At 44.4% G+C, this 21,509-nt stretch overlaps 1 protein-coding gene across 1 annotated transcript; it reads left to right on the top strand.

Annotated features, from left to right (window-relative positions):
* Nucleotides 1–933: 933 nt before the first annotated feature.
* Nucleotides 934–20,702, top strand: LOC106552575 (uncharacterized). Its single transcript, XM_087711602.1, has 3 exons — nucleotides 934–1,502; nucleotides 2,837–4,583; nucleotides 17,509–20,702. Exons 2-3 carry the CDS (start codon nucleotides 3,493–3,495, stop codon nucleotides 18,740–18,742), a joined length of 2,325 nt encoding a protein of 774 aa, XP_087567728.1. The 5' UTR covers nucleotides 934–1,502; nucleotides 2,837–3,492; the 3' UTR covers nucleotides 18,743–20,702.
* The last annotated feature ends 807 nt before the right edge of the window (nucleotides 20,703–21,509 follow it).

Genomic DNA, 21,509 nt, shown 5'->3' with positions numbered 1-21,509 from the left:
CTCACATTCAAAATCTCAGGTACTCTCAGCATCTCTTCCCTTTTTTTCCCTTCACCCAACATCTTCAAGTCATGTGATCCTGTCCACTATTAAACCATATTTCCAAGCAACTTCCATGAATCCAGTGATATTTTCACCACTTGGAACTGAAGATTATTTCTTCCAAGAGATACTACCTTGACATATAACCCAACTGAGCCGGGCTGACACAGAAAAGGCGAGGGGGGGCACCTATTCCTCAAAGCTCCTGAGAGCAGGACAAGAAGGAACAGAGGGAGACACATCAGAAAGGGATCCAACCTGGAATTAAGGAGAAACTTCCTGTTAGTGAGAACAATTGATCAGTGGAAATGCTTTGTCTCCAGAAGTCTCGGCTGCTCCATTGGAGGAGCTTTTGAAGAGGAGACTGGAGAGCCATTTGTGCGGAATAGCATTGGGGTCCCTGCTTGGAGAATTGGTCCCTTTCGACTCTTATGCCCTAAGAACTTCATGAACGTTTAGGGCTCAGCCTGTAGATAATCTTCACAAGTTAAGAAGTGTCACCTTTCACTATTTCACTTGCATCGGTTGCAAAGGTCGGTTGGTGGGAATGGAAAATGACTTGATGGCATGTAATCAGTGCAAACGTCTTGCAAACGCCTTAATAAGACGAGCCTGTTTTACCTCCTCCTACCGGGAGATGGCGGTCAGATGGGCAACATTGGGATTGAGCTTTAAGGAGTTAAAACCACCAAGTGCTTCATTGCTAGAAAGGAAGGGAGAGAAGTGCAGGACCTACAGGATCCGTGGCGGGAGGAAGAGAAGCCGAGTGATTTCTGGGCTCCTGCAAGAGTCGAAGCAGCAGCAGCTGGTGGGTGAGTTGAGGGCAGGTTGCGGGAGAGGCTGGGAGCAAGAAAGGCTGCTTGATTTCCTCCGCAGCGTAGAAGCAGAGAAGCAACTGGAAGAAAGACAAAGGCAGTTGGATGTGACCTTAGCGATCATGCAGTCCAACCCCCTGCTCAAGCACGAGAACTGAGACCATTTCAGACAAATGGCTCTCCAGTATCTCCTTCCAAGCCTCCAGGGAGGAGCACCCACAACTTGGGAAGGGCTTCCGTTCCACTGGTCGCTGTCAGGAGATTTCTTATTATTTCTAGGATGCTTCTGTCCTTCATTGGTTTCCATCCATTACTTTTTGTCTTGCCTTCTAGTGCTTTGGAGAAGAAGTTCACTTCTCTTTGTGGCAGCACCTCAAGTATTGGAACATGTCACCTCTATGTCAGCAGTTCCTGTGTTTATGAAGCTGCAAGAAAAGCAGTTCCAACAATTTGGGTTCTGCCAACCGGTGCACATTTATGATGGTTTCAGCATCCCACACTCGGGATCCCCAGTTGTGACCTTCCCAGCTAGATTATGTCAAGCAAAATCAGTGGGGATGCCAGCAGAAAGTTGCAAGCCATAGTCAGGTGAAATTGCCTTTAAAAACCCACAGTAATTCGTTTAACAAGTGCAGAGGAACAGATGTAAGTTGGCACTGTCCTATGATATCATGCTTCCTGATCAGGCTGCTTAATGACACAGATGCCTTTCCCAAATACAGTCAGTAAGTGAGGACTGATTCAGTAGGAATGTCACCAGAGTGGTTTTGGACAGTATTTTCTTCCCTTACGTTGAACTGAGGACTTCCATGGCAAAACTGATGCTTCAAATCATGCAGAGTCTTTAGGCATCCTTTTATCAATTAAAGCCCCCACATCACTAAAATTAGCACAGAAGGTGTTAACTGTAACCATTTTGGGTTTTGGGACAACTTTCAGGCTGAAAACCCATGAATTTTCCATATATAAACATGTTTGTAGGCGTCTGTATTTGTACTTCTCTCTGTATGCATCTATCTACAATTGTATAATCCATCCCAAGCACATATATTTTATAATAACCATTTACTATGCTAAGAATTTGTTTTTACCCAAATATTTTATTAATGCATCAAAACGTAAAACACAAAAGTGCAAAGAAAAAATAATAATGGAAAAATGGGAGGAAAAGAGGAACAGAGAAAAGTTTATTTTTTTTTCAAGTTCTTTATCCACTAAAATAAAACTTTCTGGTTTTATATTTATATATTCTCCTTAAGAATCTCCTCTATGAATCCTGTATGATATGAATCCTACTCCAATATTTCTTTGTTACACATCCGCCATAAATGATAAAAGCTCTTATTTAAATTTCCAACATTCAAGGTGCCCTTCCCAAACAGGAAGGCATGTCTAACAAAGTGGTGATTAAAATCAACATTGCTTTAACTTTATCATACCATAAAGAGCTTTGCCATTAAAATCTTTATTCATGCCTGTCAAGCTTAAGGAAGCTCTTATCTTGGAGAGTCACTCACTCTTTTTGCCAGAAAACAACAAGCATAAACATAGAATTTCAAATCTGGTCAACTCAAATCTCTTTCCTTTGAATCTTGTAATAATTTATGTTTAATTTTTGGTTTTATATCCTTGCCATATACAGATGTCCATCTGCCGTAGTTTAAATTGAGTTTCACATATAATATTTATAATGTGAAAGAGAAATAGCATCTTTGGTAAATCATCTCTCTGAATTACACAGATTCTACCCAATAATAGCAGTATGAAGTATTTGTCAATAAGTGTATTTCATGATTGTATATTTGAATTTGGCTATGAGTAATCTGCAATGTGTCAAATGAATCATAATTAACATTAGAGGCTATTTCAGCATTATGGCATGTTTGCTTTTTTACATGTAATGTATACTTTTTTCACAACATCTGCAACCATTTTATAAAGAAATAATTTAAACTTACACTTTTATTTAAATCTTACAGATGAAGAGGATACAAATATGAGCGCTCTGGGACAACTGAGAATAACCAGCAACTTTGAAACTGAAAGTAAATTGAGCCTTCAGAAAAGCACACAATTCTTCTCTTTCCCCAACTGATGAGAGACAAAGGGGAGGAAATCCAGAAGAGATTTCGAAGTGGAAAAAGTAGATTATGACGAATTCAACAATAGATTACATGAAAAGGTCAAAGGAGATTATGTTTTCCATTTAGAACAAGAAGGAAATATCTAAAAGTCAGAGGGGAGGAAAAAGACAATTGGTAGACAGTAATGCAGGTCTCTAGACATTAATACAGGCCTCCCCCTATGAGGAACAAAACAGCTCTATAGACGTGCTTGTTGTGGGAAAAACACACATATCAAATCAAAAATTATGCACAACAGGATCCACATTTGAAGAAAGAAATAACAATTATCCAAATGTGGGAAAAGATTTTGTTAGATCAGCTCCCTTGTGGTTCATGAAAGGACTCAGACAGCAGAGAAGCCCTATAACTACTCCCAATGCAGTAATTGCTTTTGCAAGCATAGTAACTTGGTGATACATCAGAGGACTCACACAAGGAGAAGACCCTTTGAAAGTGCTGATTGTTGGGAAACTTTCAGTCAAAATTTGGACCTGGTGGTAGAATAGAGAATGGACACAGGAAAGAAATCGGCTAACTGTCCTGATTGTGGGAAAAGTTTCATTACAAATTCCCAACTGGTGAAACACCAGAGGACTCACACAGGAGAGAAACCTTTTGAATGTCCTGATTGTGGCAAATGTTTCAGTCAGAATTCAAGCCTGGTGATTCATCAGAGGACTCACACAGGAGAGAAACCCTTTGAATGTTCTGACTGTGGCAAATGCTTCAGTTGGAATTCCAATTTGGTTAAACACCAGAGGACCCACACAGGAGAGAAACCTTTTGAATGTCCAGATTGTGGGAAAGGTTTCAGTCAGAATTATGATCTGGTGAACCATCAGAGGAGTCACACAGGAGAAAAACCCTTTCAATGTCCTGATTGTGGGAAAAGTTTCAGTTGGTACTCCAGCCTGGTAATACACCAGAGGACTCACACAGAAGAAAAACCCTTTGAATGTCCTGTTTGTGGAAAATGTTTCAATCAGAATTCCCACCTGTTGGAACACCAGAGGACTCACACAGGGGAGAAACCCTTTGAATGTCCTGATTGTGGCAAATGTTTCAGTTTGAATTCCAATTTGGTGAAACACCAGAGGACTCACACAGGGGAGAAACCCTTTGAATGTCCTGATTGTGGGAAAAGTTTCAGTTGGTTCTGCAGCCTGGTGATACACCAGAGGACTCACACAGGAGAGAAACCCTTTGAATGTCCAGTTTGTGGGAAATGTTTCAATCAAAATTCCCACCTGTTGGAACACCAACGGACTCACACAGGAGATAAACGTTTTGAATGTCCAGATTGTGGGAAACGTTTTTGTCAGAATTCCAGCCTGGTGAAACACCAGAGGACTCACACAGGGGAGAAACCCTTTGAATGTCTAGATTGTGGGAAACGTTTTTGTCAGAATTCCAGCCTGGTGATACATAAGAGGACTCACACAGGAGAGAAACCTTTTGAATGTCTTGATTGTGGAAAGAAATTCAGTGAGAATTCCAATTTTGTTAAACATCAGAGGACTCATACTGGAGAGAAACCCTTTGAATGTCTTGATTGTGGGAAAGGTTTCTCCCATAGGTCCAACTTGGTGGTACACCAGAGGACTCACACAAGAGAAATGATATGAATGTCCAGATTGTGGAAAAAGTTTTAGTCGGAATTCTGATATATTTATATACCAGAGAACGTATACAGGAGTGTAAGCACCTGAGTATCCAGATTGTGGGAAAAGGTTCTGCTTTCCACTCTGGTGTTACACTACAGAACTTATACAGCAGAGAAGCCCATTGAATGTCTGGATTAGGTGAAATGTCACCGTATTAACCTGGTGAGACACCAGAGGATGCATACAGGAGAGAAACCATACAAATGAGCTATCAGTAGTGTAGGTTTACACACAGGAGAGAAAGTCAAGTTAATCCACATTAGGCAAAAGTTGATGAGTTTAGAGAAGGCTTAAATTTCATTTTTGATCTCTCATTGGAAGTATAGTGAGAAATTGACTATTTAAGTTATCCCTGATTCATTTTACTGAAAGATATCTCAGATGTAGACCTGTGATTGGAGAGACAAAATGAAAGATATTAATTTGATAAAGGTGTACTGTCTGGTTTTTGTTTTTTGATTTTTTGGTTGTCAAGCCTTTCCCTCTCCACAGGATCCCTCCAAAGTTTGCCCTCCCACAGGGTCCCCATAGGCATTTCCCTCTTCCCCAGAGTCCTCACAGTCTTTCCCTCCTCCACAGGGTCCCCAAAGGCCTTCACCTCCCCCACCGGGTCTCCACAAGCCTTTTCCCCACCCAAAGGGTCTCCAAAGGCTTTTTTCCTCTCCTGCTGCGTCCCCACAGTCCTTAGGCCTGACTCCACCCCACCAGGCCTCACAGCCTCCTCCATACCTTTGAAGGTCTCCGAACATCAAGTTGGTGAAGAAGGCCAGGATACATATCCCAAGGCCACATGGCCATGTCCTGGAAGCAACCGTTATTTTCAGTGTGTCCAGGACTAAACACTTGGCCATGTGATGGACTTGTGGAAGCAACTGCCATTTTGTCTCATCTGCCTCTGGGCCAAAATGACGGCTGCTTCTGAGTCATTGTCATACAGGGGAGGGAAAAACTGTTCTATTTCACTACCTTAACACTGTGCAAATTGCATTAAGGGATTGTGGGTTTAATGAAAATGACAGCTGCCTCCCAGAGGTCTCCAAAAGGTAAGTGTTTTGATGGGTGAGGGGTGTGTAGGGAAGACGCCCAAGGCCCAATGAAAATAGCAGTCTGAAATTTCAAATGAAAAGGCTATTCTGCCTTGCAGGTGAACCTGATGGAGAAGAACTGTAGGAATATTGAGGAGAAAAGGGATTGTGGGTTTTGTTAAGTCCTTATGGTTACAACCGTGGGGCGTCAAAGAAGGAACCTTTCCTGTTAAATATTGGTTAATTGTTCTGACTGTCAGTAACATCCTCTGAGCTCTCTGATTGGCTGAGAGCTCCAGAGGGTGTTGCTGACGCACTGTTATTGTTGATTGGCCGAGGGACTGACGTCAGCAGTTGCTGTCGCGTCCCCGGCCAGTGATTGGTTAAACAAGAATATAAATACCTTGGCGGGAGTTTTCCGTCCCTTGAATCGCCTTCAACCGAATAAAGAGTTCTTCTTGTTTGAAACCCTGGCTGTGCGTTGTCCCTCCGTCAATACTTAAAACTGGCGACGAAGGTGGGATCCGGCGATTCCACGCAAGCCTAGGTTTAAAGACAGAGAGTTTATTCCAGCTAGCTGCTGTAAGTCGCTGTCCGCGCCAGCACCGAACGCTGAGGAAAATTTTTCCTGTCACGACTTCAGTCCATCCGCTCCTCACAAGTCAGTTTAGCCAGTATGAATTCATTGCCGCCTTTCGCTCCTTTCGGCTCCGCCGGCGAATCCTGGGAAGGATTCATGGAGCGCTTTGAAACATATTTAATCGCAACTAAAAATCAGGCTCAAACGGATGAGGAGAAGTGCAGCTTTTTCTTATCATGCTGCGAACCCTCAATGTTTGCCTCAGCCAGAGCCATGGCTGCTCCCAGACCCGCATACAAATTGGGCTGGGACAACTTGATGGCCAAATTAAAGGGGCACTATGCCCCAACGCCATCCAAAATTGCCCGCAGTTTCGCATTCAGGAGGCGGGTACAGAAGCCGGGGGAGACGATCAGTCAATTTTTGGAAGCCCTGCGCACTGTGGCGGCCCAGTGCGATTTTTCGAACCTAGAAGAAAACCTAGTCGAGCAGTTTGTGTGCGGTGTGCGGGATGTACACTTAAGAAGCCGCATGTTCCGCCACCATGACATTACGCTGCTCCAAGCAGTCGAGATCGCCAGAGCAGCTGAGCTCTCGGAGCAATCGACCGCCGATTTGGAACGGCTACAGCTGTCAACTAACCCGGCACCGGCCTCACAAGTGCATGACATTGACTATGATGATATAATCCCTTGTGAGGACCGGGAGCCAGACAACATCGATCAAGTCCGCGCACAACCACGGCGGAAGCCACCTGCCAAGTCCACAGCCGCACCGCAAAACGCCAGGGTGCCTTGCCTTAGCTGCGGAGGCCGCCACGACCGCCAAACGTGCCAATTCAAAAATGCAATCTGCCACCGCTGTCAGAGGCAGGGGCACATCGCCCAAGTGTGCCGAGCCTCCTTGCCGGCCCCTGCCTTCTTCCAATCTTCTGAGAGGACCAAGCAGCAACAGCAACAGCGCCGCCAGCAGAGACCAGCTCGCAGAGGAGATGACTGCCACACTGTTTCCGAGCCGCAGGAAGTGGAGACTTCCATCAACCAGGCCTCCTCAGGCAACCGCAAGATCAAGGCCAATGTCCACCTGGCAGGTCAGCCTTGCCAGATGGAGGTGGACTCCGGCTCCTCCCGATCATTATTATCTTGGGACATGTTCTCAAACCTCTGCCCTACAGTTTCCCAAAATAAGTTAGCCCCATCCCGGGTACTCTTAAGGGACTACCAAGGGAAGTTGATCCCTGTTCTGGGATCCTTTCCTATCCCTGTTAGATATGGCAATTTCAAGGGAGAGCTGCCAATCATAATTGTAAAACACAATTTGCCGGCTCTTCTTGGCCTTGATTGGTTTAAGACACTGGGACTGTCCATTGGGGGGGTCCACCAAGTGAAAACTGCGACAATTGAGGACGTCCTGCAGGAGTTCTCTGATGTGTTTGATGGACAGCTGGGGTGTTATAAGGGAACCCCCATCTCCCTTAGCTTAGATCCTCAGATTGCTCCTATTAGGCTGAAAGCCGCAGGGTGCCTTTTGCCTTAAGGGCCAAGGTTGACGCCGAACTTGACAAATTATTGGCGCAGGGTGTCATCGAGCCAGTCGATCATGCTCCATGGGAGACTCCCATAGTTCTTCCGGTCAAGCCGGATGGCTCGGTGAGAATCTGCGCCGACTACAAGTCGACGATCAACTTGGCCCTTCAGGCAAACCCCTATCCAGTCCCTGTTGTGCAACACCTGCTCCATTCCCTGGGGCAGGGTTGCATATTTGCTAAACTGGATATGGCGCAAGCCTATCAACAGCTCCCGGTGGATGACGATGCGGCGGCTGCCCAGACCATCGTCACTCATCGTGGGGCTTTTCGTTGTCGCCGCCTACAATTCGGCGTATCCGTGGCCCCGGGGATCTTCCAAAGTCTCATGGAGCGCCTGCTCCATGGACTTCCGGGGGTAGTGCCATATTTCGATGACGTTCTGATCGCTGCTACAAGCCGCTCAGAACTCATCGAAGTATTAAGGAAGGTCCTCTGTCGTTTCAGGGGCGCGGGATTAAAATTAAAAAGCAGCAAATGCTCATTTGCTGTCCCTAGGGTAGAATTCTTGGGCTTCTTAATAGATGCCCAAGGCATTCACCCTACACCCTCTAAGATTGCCGCCATTAGGAACGCCCCTGCTCCCACCTCCAGGGCGGAGCTACAGGCGTTCCTAGGGCTGCTCAATTTTTACGCCCCCTTTATTCCTCACAAGGCGTCACTAGCCGAGCCGCTGCATCGGTTGCTCGACCGATCCGCGGCCTGGCACTGGGGAAGCCGCGAAGCGCATGCGTTCGCGGCTGTCAAAGAGACGCTGACGTCATCGGCAGTCCTCATTCAATATCATGATGGGTTGCCTCTGACGTTGGCGTGTGACGCCTCCCCATTTGGAGTAGGGGCTGTCCTGAGCCATATCCTCCCTAATGGCTCAGAAGCCCCTGTGGCCTTTTATTCTCGGACACTCTCCTCGGCGGAGCGCAATTACAGCCAGATCGACAAGGAGGCTCTGGCTGCAGTGTCCGGGATTAAGAGGTTCCACGATTACCTCTACGGTCGGCACTTTACCCTTGTCACCGACCATAAGCCACTCCTTGGGCTTTTGGCGGGGGACAAGCCGACCCCCTCCATTTTATCCCCCCGCATGACTCGCTGGACGGAGTTCCTCGCAGCGTATTCTTATACGTTGCTGTACCGTCCAGGCAAACAGCTAGGGCATGCAGATGCCCTCAGCCGTTGCCCACTCCCGGAGACGGACACCGCCCCCGTGCCCTCTCTCTCAGTCCTCTCCATTGCCGCCTCCGGGTTCCCACTCTCTGCCGCGGACGTGGCGGCCCACACGAAGGCCGATCCGATCTTGTCCCAGGTCTCTTCCTGGGTTCTAAGGGGATGGCCAGCAGACAAAGTGGCAGAGGGCTTCCAGCCCTTTAAAAATCGCCAGGCTGAGATCTCCCTCCACGGGGGTTGTCTCATCTGGGGGGATCGGGTGCTGATCCCCACCGCACTCCGGCCACTGGTTCTGGATCTGCTCCACAAGGACCACCCGGGCATAGCACGAATGAAGGCATTGGCCCGTAGCTATGTCTGGTGGCCCTTGCTGGACACAGAAATAGCGGCCCATGTGGGCCGCTGCACGACCTGTCAATTATCCAGGCCCAACCCCCCAGCCGGGCCTGCTCGTGAGTGGGAGGCTCCGAGAGGCCCATGGTCTCGCCTCCACATCGATTTCGCCGGTCCCTTCCACGGCCAAAACTTCCTGGTAGTGGTGGACGCCTACTCTCGATGGGTGGAGCTAGTCCTCATGGGCTCCACCACAGCCGAGAGTACGGTCAGGGCCCTGCGGAGGATGTTCGCAACCCACGGGTTGCCGGACGTGGTGGTCTCGGACAATGGGCCACAGTTCACGTCCACCACCTTCCAGGAGTTCTTGGCCGAGCAGGGGATCCGGCATGCGCCCATAGCCCCGTACCACCCGGCCAGCAATGGCCGGGCGGAACGGGCGGTCCGCTCAGCTAAGGAGGCACTGAGCCGCATGGACCGGGGCGACTGGCAGGCGAGGGTGGCGGCTTACCTGCTAAGCCAACATTCCACCCCCTGCCCAACTACCAACAAAAGCCCCGCGGAGCTCTTGATGGGCAGGCGCCTGCGGACTCCCCTGGATAGGCTTCACCCGCTCTATTCAGGGGATCAGCCGAGCAATCTGGGGGTCCTCCCTCCCCGGTCCTTTAAGCTAGGAGATCCAGTGTGGGCTCGGTCGTTTACGGGGGAACCAAAATGGGTGCCGGGTGCTATCGTTGCCCTGACTGGCCCATGTTCTTTCAGGGTCCAATTGGCTGATGGAACCCAATGGAGACGCCACCTGGATCAATTGAGGAGGCGTCTCCCGTCGCAGGCTGGTGGCCGCGAACCCCTGAGCGACAACACCGCAGCCCCGGGGTTGCAATGTGAAGCCTTCGCCACTCCAGGCCTCAACCTGCACCAAGCACAACCCCCTCAATCCGAGAGACCACATCCAGGGGCCTTTGCCACACCAGGCCCCCTCCTGTTTCAACAACAGCGTCCTCAATCCGGCAGTCCGCAACCGAGGGCCTTCGCCACACCAGGCCCTGCTTACCCAAGCGCCGCCCAAGGGGACGCCAATCCAACAACTCAATCCGAGGACGCACAGAGAATTCCCCCCACGACAAGTGACGCGCCCCCACGGCTACACCTACCGTTGCAGTTGAGCCCGCCTTCTGGGCCTTCCCGAAAGGGCGTGCCTCGGAGCTACACTCCCTTCGGGGAGGAGCTACCACGAGGAGGTCCTCCTCCGCCGACGACTTCTCCTGCAATGAGAAGATCTGGGCGGGTCCGGCGCCGCCCAGCATATCTTAAGGACTACGCATGCTCCGTTTCGGGCATGCGCAGAACTGGGGGAAAGGGGTGTTAAATATTGGTTAATTGTTCTGACTGTCAGTAACATCCTCTGAGCTCTCTGATTGGCTGAGAGCTCCAGAGGGTGTTGCTGACGCACTGTTATTGTTGATTGGCCGAGGGACTGACGTCAGCAGTTGCTGTCGCGTCCCCGGCCAGTGATTGGTTAAACAAGAATATAAATACCTTGGCGGGAGTTTTCCGTCCCTTGAATCGCCTTCAACCGAATAAAGAGTTCTTCTTGTTTGAAACCCTGGCTGTGCGTTGTCCCTCCGTCAATACTTAAAATTTCCTATTGGTTCCGACACGCTTGCCGGCCGGCGGGAGAATTACAGCCATCATGACAGCTATGGTATAAATGTCAGATGGAAGGAGAATTGTTCTAAGCTGTTATTGTGGTTGTCAATAAACGCGTTAATGATTCAAATGCCTCTGTTTCCCTCAGTCGCTCAGTACTAAGCAGCTTTGATGACAGGATCTCCATGTTTATTAGCAACTCCTGCTATTATCTTGTTTTCTTGGAAGTGCCTGCTTTTTCCCTTTGATGGCTGTTGGGTGATAGCAGCATGCTAACATATCTATTGTTTCCCCTTGGTGGTGACAATGTGAGAAAAAAATTGAATGGAGGAAAATCTTTTATTTTTAACGATTGTGTAATAAAAGAACATCAATACCTTTGGGAAGGAAAAAATTGGGTAGCTTCAGTGCTGCTACGATTGTTAGGACAAAGCAAGGCACTCAGAATGGCCTCTAACTGCCAGATGTGCAGTGAACGAGTTTAATAATAAACTTTAAAAAATTGTAACACAAAACCCTTTTCTCAATTCTTCTGTGGGGAGGTCTCCACACATACAGTGGCTTTCTAATACTCCACAATTGTTAATCTACCTGTAATTGGTCTCTTTGGCATTTGGCAACTCTATAACCAATCTGTCTTCTTCAGCTGCATTTCCCTTCCCGTAATAAATTTAAATTTTCAGTTTCAATGGTACATCCATCCAGCCACTCTGTGCCTCTGATGTGTGATGTAATTAGGCTTCTCCCTCTTAATTTGTTGCATTGCTATTTACCTCAGTCCTAAACTCTACAAAAAAATGACATTTCTTTATGAAGTATTAAAAAATTAGAATGGCTAAACTGGATCTCTTTTGATTGGCATTCTTGTCAGATTCAGGGATGTTCTTCTCCACCATTGCCAGTCTGGGAGATCAAAATTAGGAGGTTTCAAACTGGGCAACTAGGGTAGGTTTCCCTTGTAACTTTACAACCCCTAAAGCAGCCATTGGATGTGCCAGTGGGTTTGTAGCTTTTGAAAATCATAACATTACAGAGAGTCTGTCTGATTTCCCTGATGATTCTCCCAGTTCTGAACTGGATCCAACAGACATTATGAAAGTCAAGGTCTTCGTGGGTGGAAACACAGGCAACACAGATGAAATGGCCACTATCAAAAATCATACGTTATTAAATCTGCATTAAAATGGCAGTGCAGGATACCGCTCTAAAAATATTAACATGGTGTCCAATCAGCCTTGTGCTTTGGCGGAATATTCTATTTTTCCTTTTGGGGTTTACAAATATTTCTTTTACAAAAATCTGCCCTATACAGACAATCAAGCCCTCTTTTTTTACACCCCATTTTCTAAGCCCTGCTGCATATTGTTCTCTCTGTGACCAGGATTACATTCCCCACTATCCTGTTAGAGCTGAAGAAGCTTCTTGGTGGAGAAGGAAAACATCTTCAAAAGAAAACAAATAAGAAAGTCCACTTGCCTTCTGAAAAAGCACCTTTGGCACATCTAAGAACAGGACATGACCTTTTAGGACATAATAGGATTAACCCACCAGCATTAGAATAGCAAAAGACACAGAGCTCACTACGTTGCACAACCCCAGCAGCATCACAGAAACCTATAAAGATCCATCAGCCCATTCCAGCTGCCCTGGAACCAGAGGCTGGTTCTGCTCATCAATAAAGGGACCCCCCTTTTTAAGCAGCCTCCATTTTATTCCCGGTTTGGAACTAGGCCTGGATTTTCCTTCTAACAGGATGTAGAGCAAGGTGTTCTTTTTAAATCTCCACCGAGATTCACGCTAAAAAAGATCAGGAATCTTAGACCAGCTTTTTACAAAGGAGCGCCCTCCAAAAGTTTTCCTCATGTAATCAGTGCAAACGTCTTGCAAACGCCTTAGTAGGCAGAGACTGGACGAGTCTGTTTTACCCCCTCCTATCGGGAGATGGCAGTCAGATGAGCAACATTGGGGTTGAACTTTAAATAGTTAAAACCATCAAGGGCTGCATTGCTAGAAAGGAAGGGAGAAGTGCAGCATCTACTGGAGGAAGAAAAGCCGAGTGGTTTCTGGGCTCCTGCAAGAGTCGAAGCAGCAGCAGCAGCTGGTGGGTGAGTTGAGGGCAGGTTGTGGGAGAGGCTGGGAGCAAGAAAGGCTGCTTGATTTCCTCCGCGGCGTAGAAGCAGAGAAGCAACTGGAAGAAAGACAAAGGCAGTTGGATGTGACCTTGGCGATCATGCAGTCCAACCCCCTACTCAAGCACGAGAACTTAGATCATTTCAGACAAATGGCTCTCCAGTATCTCCTTCCAAGCCTCCAAGGAGGAGCACCCACAACTTGGGAAGGGCTTCCGTTACACTGGTCGCTGTCAGGAGATTTCTTTTTGTTTCTAGGATGCTTCTGTCCTTCGTTGGTTTCCATCCATTGCTTCTTGTCTTGCCTTTTGGGGCTTTGGAGAAGTTAATCTTCTCTTCTTTGTGGCAGCACCTCAAATATTGGAACATGTCACTTCTAGTACTTCTTTTCACCAAGAATGGACCTACCCAATTCCTACAACTGTTCTTTCATGTGTTTTCACATCAAGCCCCGGGTCACGTTTGTTGCTCTTTGTGTCATCTCTTCAAACGAACCTTCCTGTTCATAAGTATTAAATCCAGTATAGCTGACCCTCTAATTATCTCCCCTATCTTTTGCAGGACAGAGTTGTCAGGTTCCTCGGGAACCTTTAAGGAGAAACTGGACAGCCATTTATCCAGAATGGTATGGACTCTCCTGACAGAGCAGGAGATTGGTCTAGATCTAGCAGAGCTCCAAGATTCCTTCCAACACTGTTATTATGTCATGGATCTGCTGGTTTGTTTGGCAATAATATCGGAAAATCACCAGAAATCTCTTCTTGGATTTTGGCTTTTTTCCCCCATGTCTAACCAAGAAGCACATTTCCTATTGACGTGCCATCCATGTATTAATCAGATTCCAGTGTGCTTAAGCCAGTAGTTCCTGTAGTTATGAAAGCTTTGAGAACCTTTCGGAAGTTCAGCTGAATAGGTAGTCCTTTCTTACCCTTTGTTCCCTGATCCTTTCAAAGTTACAAGGGAACGGTATGGCACATATACATCTATTCCACAAATTAGTGCTGATTGTAGCACTTGTTCAGTGACCTGAACAAGCCAGCAGTTCCAGTGGTTATGAAGGTGCAAGAAAAAGAGTTCCGACAATTTGGGTTCTGCCAACCGATGCACATTTATGATGGTTTCAGCATCCCACACTCGGGATCCCCATTTGTGACCTTCCCAGCTAGATTCTGTCAAGCAAAATCAGTAGTGATGCCAGCAGGAAGTTGCCAGCCATAGTCAGGTGAAATTGCCTTTAACAATTCACAACTGCAGAGGAAAAGATAAGTTGGCACTATCAGGCGACATCATGCTTTCTGTTTTTTCTTTTTTTAAGATTTTTATTAACAAACATGTAAAATACACACACAAAAATTAGACGTACACCACATTTATATAATACAATATGAACAGGAACTTCCTGTTTTTTATAATAGCAATCATCAATCGATACCACTCACTTTATATTATTTCTCCTCTATTATATTTCATTTGGATTTCACCATTCTTAGCCCTCTTATTTTACTCATAACTATTATTTTTTAGTTTTGTTATATTCCTTCATTGATTTTTGTTTCTTTCCTCCATCCACCTATACCATTTATCCCATATCTGGTAGAATTCTGATTCTTCTTTTCCCTGGATTTCTTTAGTTAGTTTGTCCATTTCGGCACAGTCCATAATCTTTCTTATTATTTCATCTTCCCTTGGAATTAATTTGTTTTTCCATTTCTGGGCCAAGGCAATCCTTGCCGCCATAATTATATGTAGTATTAAATACTGGATTTCTTTTTTGTATTTCGCAGACATAATTCCTAATAAAAAAAACTTCAGGTTTCCATTCTATTTTAACCCCTGTTATTGCTTCCAGCCAATTTTTGATCTTTTTCCAAAAATTTTTAGCCTCCTCACAGATCCACCATAAATGCTAATATGTTCCGTGTATTGATTCGCATTTCCAACATTTTGGGGAGGTATTTGTTAAGATTTTAGCTAACCTTGTTGGTGCTAGGTGCCATCTGTAAAACATTTTGTACTGGTTTTCTTTGTATGCAACTGATAGTGTCATTTTTAAGTTTGTTCCCCCCAAATTTTTCCCATTTGTCTAATTCAATATTATAGCCAAAGTTCTGCGCCCATTTTATCATTTGTTCTTTCACAATTTCCTCTTCCATTTTATACTTCAGGAGGAATTTATATATTCTCCCTATCATCTTTCTATCTGATCTTTGAATAATTTTATCCAATTCGTGTGGTTCTGTTTCGATGTCATATAATTTAGTATCTTTATTGTATTTAGATTTGATTTGGAGGTAAGTTAGCCAGTCAACTTTCATGTTCTGATCTGCCAATTCTTCAATTGTTTTTAAATTTCCCTGTCTATCAAATAAGTCTCTGTATCTTAGGATTTTGTTCAAATCTGTAAAATTTGGGTGAGTCATCCTTTCTGTCAGTGATATCCAATTTGGGATTTTCACATAGTAGATTTTTTTGATTTTGAGCCATTTTTGCAATAACGCTCTTCTGATTAAATGATTTTGAAAGTATTTGTGCATTTTATTTTTATCATCCCATAGGAATATATGCCAGCCTGCTTGCAAAAGGTCAAAATTCTTTTATTATTTAGCTCTATCCAGTCCTTCACCAATGTTATTGTTACTGCTGACGCGTATAAATCCCAATTTGGTAATGCTAAGCCTCCTCTCTCCTTGCTGTCTTGCATTGACTTTAGTTTGATCCTCGGTTTTCGTCCCTGCCAAATGAACCTAGTGGTTATTTTATTTAATTCTTGAAAGAATTTTTTACCTGGATTAATAGGTGCGGCTTGCAACAGGAATAGGATTCTTGGTAAAATATTCATTTTAATTGTTGCTACACATTCCATGAGTGATAACTGAATATTTTTCCAATTTTCCAAATCTTTATTTGTATCACTAATTTATTATGATTATCGCCTTTAATTGTGGCACTATCAGGCGACATCATGCTTTCTGATGAGGCTGCTTAGTGACACAGATGCCAGTCCCAAATGCAGTCAGTAAGTGAGGACTGCTTCAATAGGAATGTCATCAGGGTAGTTGTGGACAGTATTTTCTGTCGTTATTTGCATCTCAGAACTTCCATGGCCAAAACTGATGCTTCAAATCTTGCAAAGTCTTTAGGCATCATTTTATCAATTAAAGCTCCAACATCATTAAAATTAGCACAGAAGGTTTGACTGTAAGTATTTTGGGTTTGGGGACAGAAAACACATGGATTTTCCAAATATGTACATATTTGGTATAGAGTTCCCTGCCTGAGAGGGGGTTGGACTAGAAGACCTCCAAGGTCCCTTCCATCTGTAATTCTTTTATATCCTTCCATTGTTCAAGCATTATATTACATCCAAAGTTCTTTGCCCACTGAATCATACAATGCTTTACATACTCATTCTGCAAGTTGAATGGCAGAGTTCCAAGTGAAAGAGAAATAGCATGTTTATTAAAACATTTATCTGAATTACAGAGATTCTACCCAATAATTGAAGTTTGAAGAATTTGTCAACAGGTCTATTTCATGATTGCATATTTGAACTTGGATCTCAGTACTCTGCAATGTTTCAAAAGAATCATAATTAACGTTAGAAGTTATTTCAGCATTATGGCAAGTTTGCTTTTTACTTGTAATGTATACTTTTTCACATCTTCTGCAACCATTGTATAAAGAAAAATTTTTAAACTTACACTTTTATTTAAATCTTACAGATGAAGAGGATACCAATATGAGCGCTCTGGACAACTGAGAATAACTAGCAACAACCAGGGAGAAAATCCAGAAGAGATTTCAAACTGGAAAAAGTAAATTATGCAGAATTCAGCAATAGATTACATGAAAAGGTGAAAGGAGATTATTTCTTCCATTTAGAAAAAGAGGCAAAGATCTAGAAATGAGTGAGGAGGAAAAAGACAATTGGATAGCCACAAAAGGTAGACACTAATGCAAGTATCTAGATGGTAATGCAGGCCTTGTCCTGTGTGGAAGAAAACAGTAGTTTGAATCAAAGCTCCATGCAACAAGAGATCACATGTATTTTTGACCTCTTCAAGAATTTCAGTGGTAGAAAGGCTCCATAGAGGTGCCTGTTGTGGAAAAAGCACACATAGCAAATCACATATTATGCATAAGAGGATCCACTCTGGAGGAAAGCCATACAAATTACCTGAATGGGGGAAAAGATTTAGTTAGATCAGCTCCCTTCATTGAATGAGCCACAGAGGAGAGAAGTTCTATAACTACTTGCAATGCAGTAAACGCTTTTCCAAGCATGTCAACTTGGTGATACATCAGAGGACTCACGTGAGGGGAAAACCCTTTGAATGTGTTGACTGTTGAAAAACATTCAGTCAGAATTCCAACCTCATGGTACGTATATTACACGATGCACACAGGAAAGAAATCATATAACTGTGCTGATTGTGGAAAAAGTTTCATTACAAATTCCCAGCTGGAAATACACCAGAGGACTCACACAGGAGAGAAACCGTTTGAATGTCCTGATTGTGGGAAAAGTTTCAGTCATAATTCAAGCCTGGTGACTCATCAGAGGACTCACACCGGAGAGAAACCGTTTGAATGTTCTGATTGTGGGATAGGTTTCAGTCATAATTCAAGCCTGGTGATTCATCAGAGGACTCACACAGGAGAGAAACCCTTTGAATGTTCTGATTGTGGCAAACGTTTCAGTCGAAATTTCTCCTTGGTTCAACACCAGAGGACTCACACAGGAGAAAAACCATTTGAATGTCCTGATTGTGGGATAGGTTTCAGTCATAATTCAAGCCTAGTGATTCATCGGAGGACTCACACAGGAGAGAAACCCTTTGAATGTTCTGATTGTGGCAAACGTTTCAGTCGAAATTTCACCTTGGTTCAACACCAGAGGACTCACACAGGGGAAAAACCGTTTGAATGTCCTGACTGTGGGATAGGTTTCAGTCATAATTCAAGCCTGGTGATTCATCAGAGGACTCACACAGGAGAGAAACCCTTTGAATGTTCTGATTGTGGCAAACGTTTCCGTTGCAATTCCACTTTGGTTCAACACCAGAGGACTCAGCAAGGAGAAAAACAGTTTGAATGTCCTGATTGTGGGAAAGGTTTCATTTATAAATCAAGCCTAGAGATTCATCAAAGGACTCACACAGGAGAGAAACCCTTTGAATGTCCTATCTGTGGGAAATGTTTCAGTAAGAATTCCAATTTGGTTAGCCACCAGAGGACTCACACAGGAGAGAAACCCTTTGAATGCTCTGATTGTGGGAAAGGTTTTAGTCAGAAGTCCAATCTGGTGGAACACCAGAAGACTCACACAAGAGAAAAACCTCTTGAATGTCCTGATTGTGGGAAAGATTTTAGTCTGAGTTCCAGCCTTGTGAGACACCAGAGGACTCACACAGGAGAGAAACCCTTTGAATGTCCTGATTGTGATAAACGTTTCAGTCGGAATTATTCCCTGGTGATTCATCAGAGGACTCACACAGGAGAGAAACCCTATAAATGTCCTATCTGTGGGAAAGGCTTCAATCAAAATTTCAGGCTGGTGAAACACCAGAGGATTCACACAGGAGAAAAACACTTTGAATGTCCTTCTTTGTGGGGAAAAATTCAGTGAGAAGTCCAAACTGGTGAAACACCAGAGGACTTACATGAGAGAAACAATATAAATGTCCAGATTGTGGAAAACTTTTCAGTTAGAATTTTGATCTACTTATACACCAGAGGACTTTTACAGGAGTAAAGCCATACTAGTGTCCAGGTTGTGGGAAAAGTTTCACTTACTATTCTGACCTGGTGAAACACCAGAGGACTCACGCAGGAGTGAAACCATATGAATAAAATTATTGTGACAAAATTAGTGGACCAAAGGAATGCCATCGATATAGTTTACTTGGACTTCAGTAAGCCATTTGATAAGGTAGACCATAACCTACTACTAGATAAAGTAGAAGAATGTGGGTTAGACAGCACCACCTGATGGATTTGTAACTGGCTGACCAACCACACTCAACATGTCCTCAATGGAATTGCATCTACATGGAGGGAAGTATGCAATGGAGTACCCCAAGGCTCTGTTTTAGGCCCAGTACTCTTCAACATCTTCATCAATGATTTGGATGAGGGAATAAATGGGGAACTCATCAAGTTTGCAGATGACACCAAGCTGGCAGGAATAGCCAACACTCCAGAAGACAGGCTTAAGATACAGAAGGATCTTGACAAACTTGAACATTGGGCACTATCTAATAAAATGAAATTCAATGGTGAAAAGAGTAGGGTTCTACATTTAGGCAACAAAAACAAAATGCACAGGTACAGTATAGGTGGTATCTTGCTCAATAGTAGTAACTGTGAAAGGGATCTTGGAATCCTAGTGGACAAGCATTTAAATATGAGCCAGCAGTGTGCAGCAGCTGCCAAAAAAGTCAACACAGTTCTAGGCTGCATAAACAGTGGGATAGAATCAAGATAATGTGAAGTGTTAATACCACTTTATAATGCCTTGGTAAGGCCACACTTTGAGTACTGCATTTAGTTTTGGTTGCCACAATGTAGAAAAGATGTGGAGACTCTAGAAAGAGTGCAGAGAAGAACAACGAAGATGATTAGAGGACTGGAATTTCAATTTTCAATTTTAATAGATTTGTATGCCCCCCAATCCCGGGGGACTCCGGGCGGCTTACATAAAAACAGTTTAAAAAAGAAGATAATAAAAATTAAAAATATGAGCAAATTAAAAACAGACACAACATGAACTCGATCTTAGTGGGGCTGAAGGTCAATCAAGATCAGCAGCCCCAGGCCTGCCGGAACAGCCAGATCTTAACAGACTTTCAGAAGGCCGAGAGAGTGGGGAGGGTCCGGATTTCAGGGGGTAGATCGTTCCAGAGGGCTGGGGCTGCTACAGATAAGGCACTCCCCCGAAGAGAGACTAAAACATGAAGAACGGTTGCAGGAACTGGGTATGTCTAGTTTAATAGAAAGAAGGACTAGGGGAGACATGATAGCAGTGTTCCAATATCTCAGGGGTTGCCACAGAGGGAGTCAAACTATTTTCCAAGGCACCTGAGGGTAGAACAAGAAGCAATGGGTGGAAACTAATCAAGGAGAGAAGCAACTTAGAACTGAGGAGAAATTTCTTGAGAGTTAGAACAATTAATCAGTGAAACAGCTTGCCTCCAGAGGTTGTGAATGCCCCAACACTGGAAGTCTTTAAAAAGATGTTGGGTAGCCGTTTGTGTGAAATGGTATAGGGTGGCCTGCCTAGGCAGGGGAGTTGGACTAGAAGACCTCCAAGGTCCCTTCCAACTCTGGTATTGTATTGTATTGTAATGTACTGAATATCCACAGTGTGGGAAAAGTATCAGTCAGAATTTCAACCTGCTGAACCGCGATCCCGGGGCGTCAATCAAAGAAGGAACCATTCCTATTGGTTCCGACATGAGTGCTGCCCAGCGGGAGAATTGCAGCCATCAGATTGCTTAACCATCTGACAGCTATTTATACCATAGGAGGGAGAGTTGTTCTAAGCTGTTATTGTGGTTGTCAATAAACGTGTTAATGGTTCAAACGTCTCTGTTTCCCTCAGTCACTCAGTACTAAGCAGCTTTGATGACAGGATCTCCACGTTTGTTAGCAAGTCCTGCTGTGATCTGGTTTTCTTGGAGGTGCCTGCTTTTTCCCTTTGATGGCTGCTGGGTGATAGCAGCATGCTAACATATCTATTGTATTTCCTTGGTGGTGGCGATGTGACAAAAAAAATGAACGGAGGAATATTTTAATTTTAATATTTGTTTGTGTAATGTAAGAACAATCAATAGCTTTTGGCAAGGAAAATATTGGGTAGCTTCAGTGCTGCTACGATTGTTAGGACAAAGCAAGGCACTCCGAATGGGCTCTAACTGCCAGCTGTGTAGTGAACAAGTTTAATAATAAACTTAAATAACACAAAACCCTTTTCTCAATTCTTCAGTGATGAGGTCTCCACACATAGAGGGGCTTTCTAATGCTCCACAATTGTTAATCTAGCTGTAATCTGTCTCTTTGGCATTTTGCCCCTCTATAACCAATCTGTCTCCTTCAGCTTCATTTCCCTCCTCATTATAAATTTAAATTAGAAGGTTTCAAACTGGGCAACTAAGGTAGGTTTCCCTTGTAACTTTACAACCCCTAAAGCAGCCATTGGTTGTGCCAGTGGGTTTGTAGCTTTTGAAAATCATAACATTACAGAGGATCTGTCTGACTTCCCTGATGATTCTCCCAGTTCTCAACTGGATCCAACAAATTATGGAAGTCAAGGTCCTTGTGGGTGGAAACAGAGCCAATAGATGAAATGGCCACTAGCAAAAACCTTAGCTTATTAAATATGCATTAAAATGGCA

This window comes from Thamnophis sirtalis, unplaced genomic scaffold (assembly GCF_051295495.1).
Source record: "Thamnophis sirtalis isolate CommonGarterSnake01/CBP01778 unplaced genomic scaffold, rThaSir2_p1.2 scaffold_3, whole genome shotgun sequence".
Lineage (NCBI taxonomy): Eukaryota > Metazoa > Chordata > Lepidosauria > Squamata > Natricidae > Thamnophis > Thamnophis sirtalis.
The sequence above is the reverse complement of the archived record's forward strand: the minus strand, read 5'-3'. Positions and strand labels throughout refer to the sequence as shown.

Coding starts and splice junctions, on each gene's coding strand:
- LOC106552575 (XM_087711602.1), top strand. CDS start 3,493: ATGGACACAGGAAAGAAATCGGCTAACTGTCCTGATTGTGGGAAAAGT. Junction 4,584..17,508: donor AACTTGGTGGTACACCAGAG/GACTCACACAAG, acceptor CGTATATTACAC/GATGCACACAGGAAAGAAAT.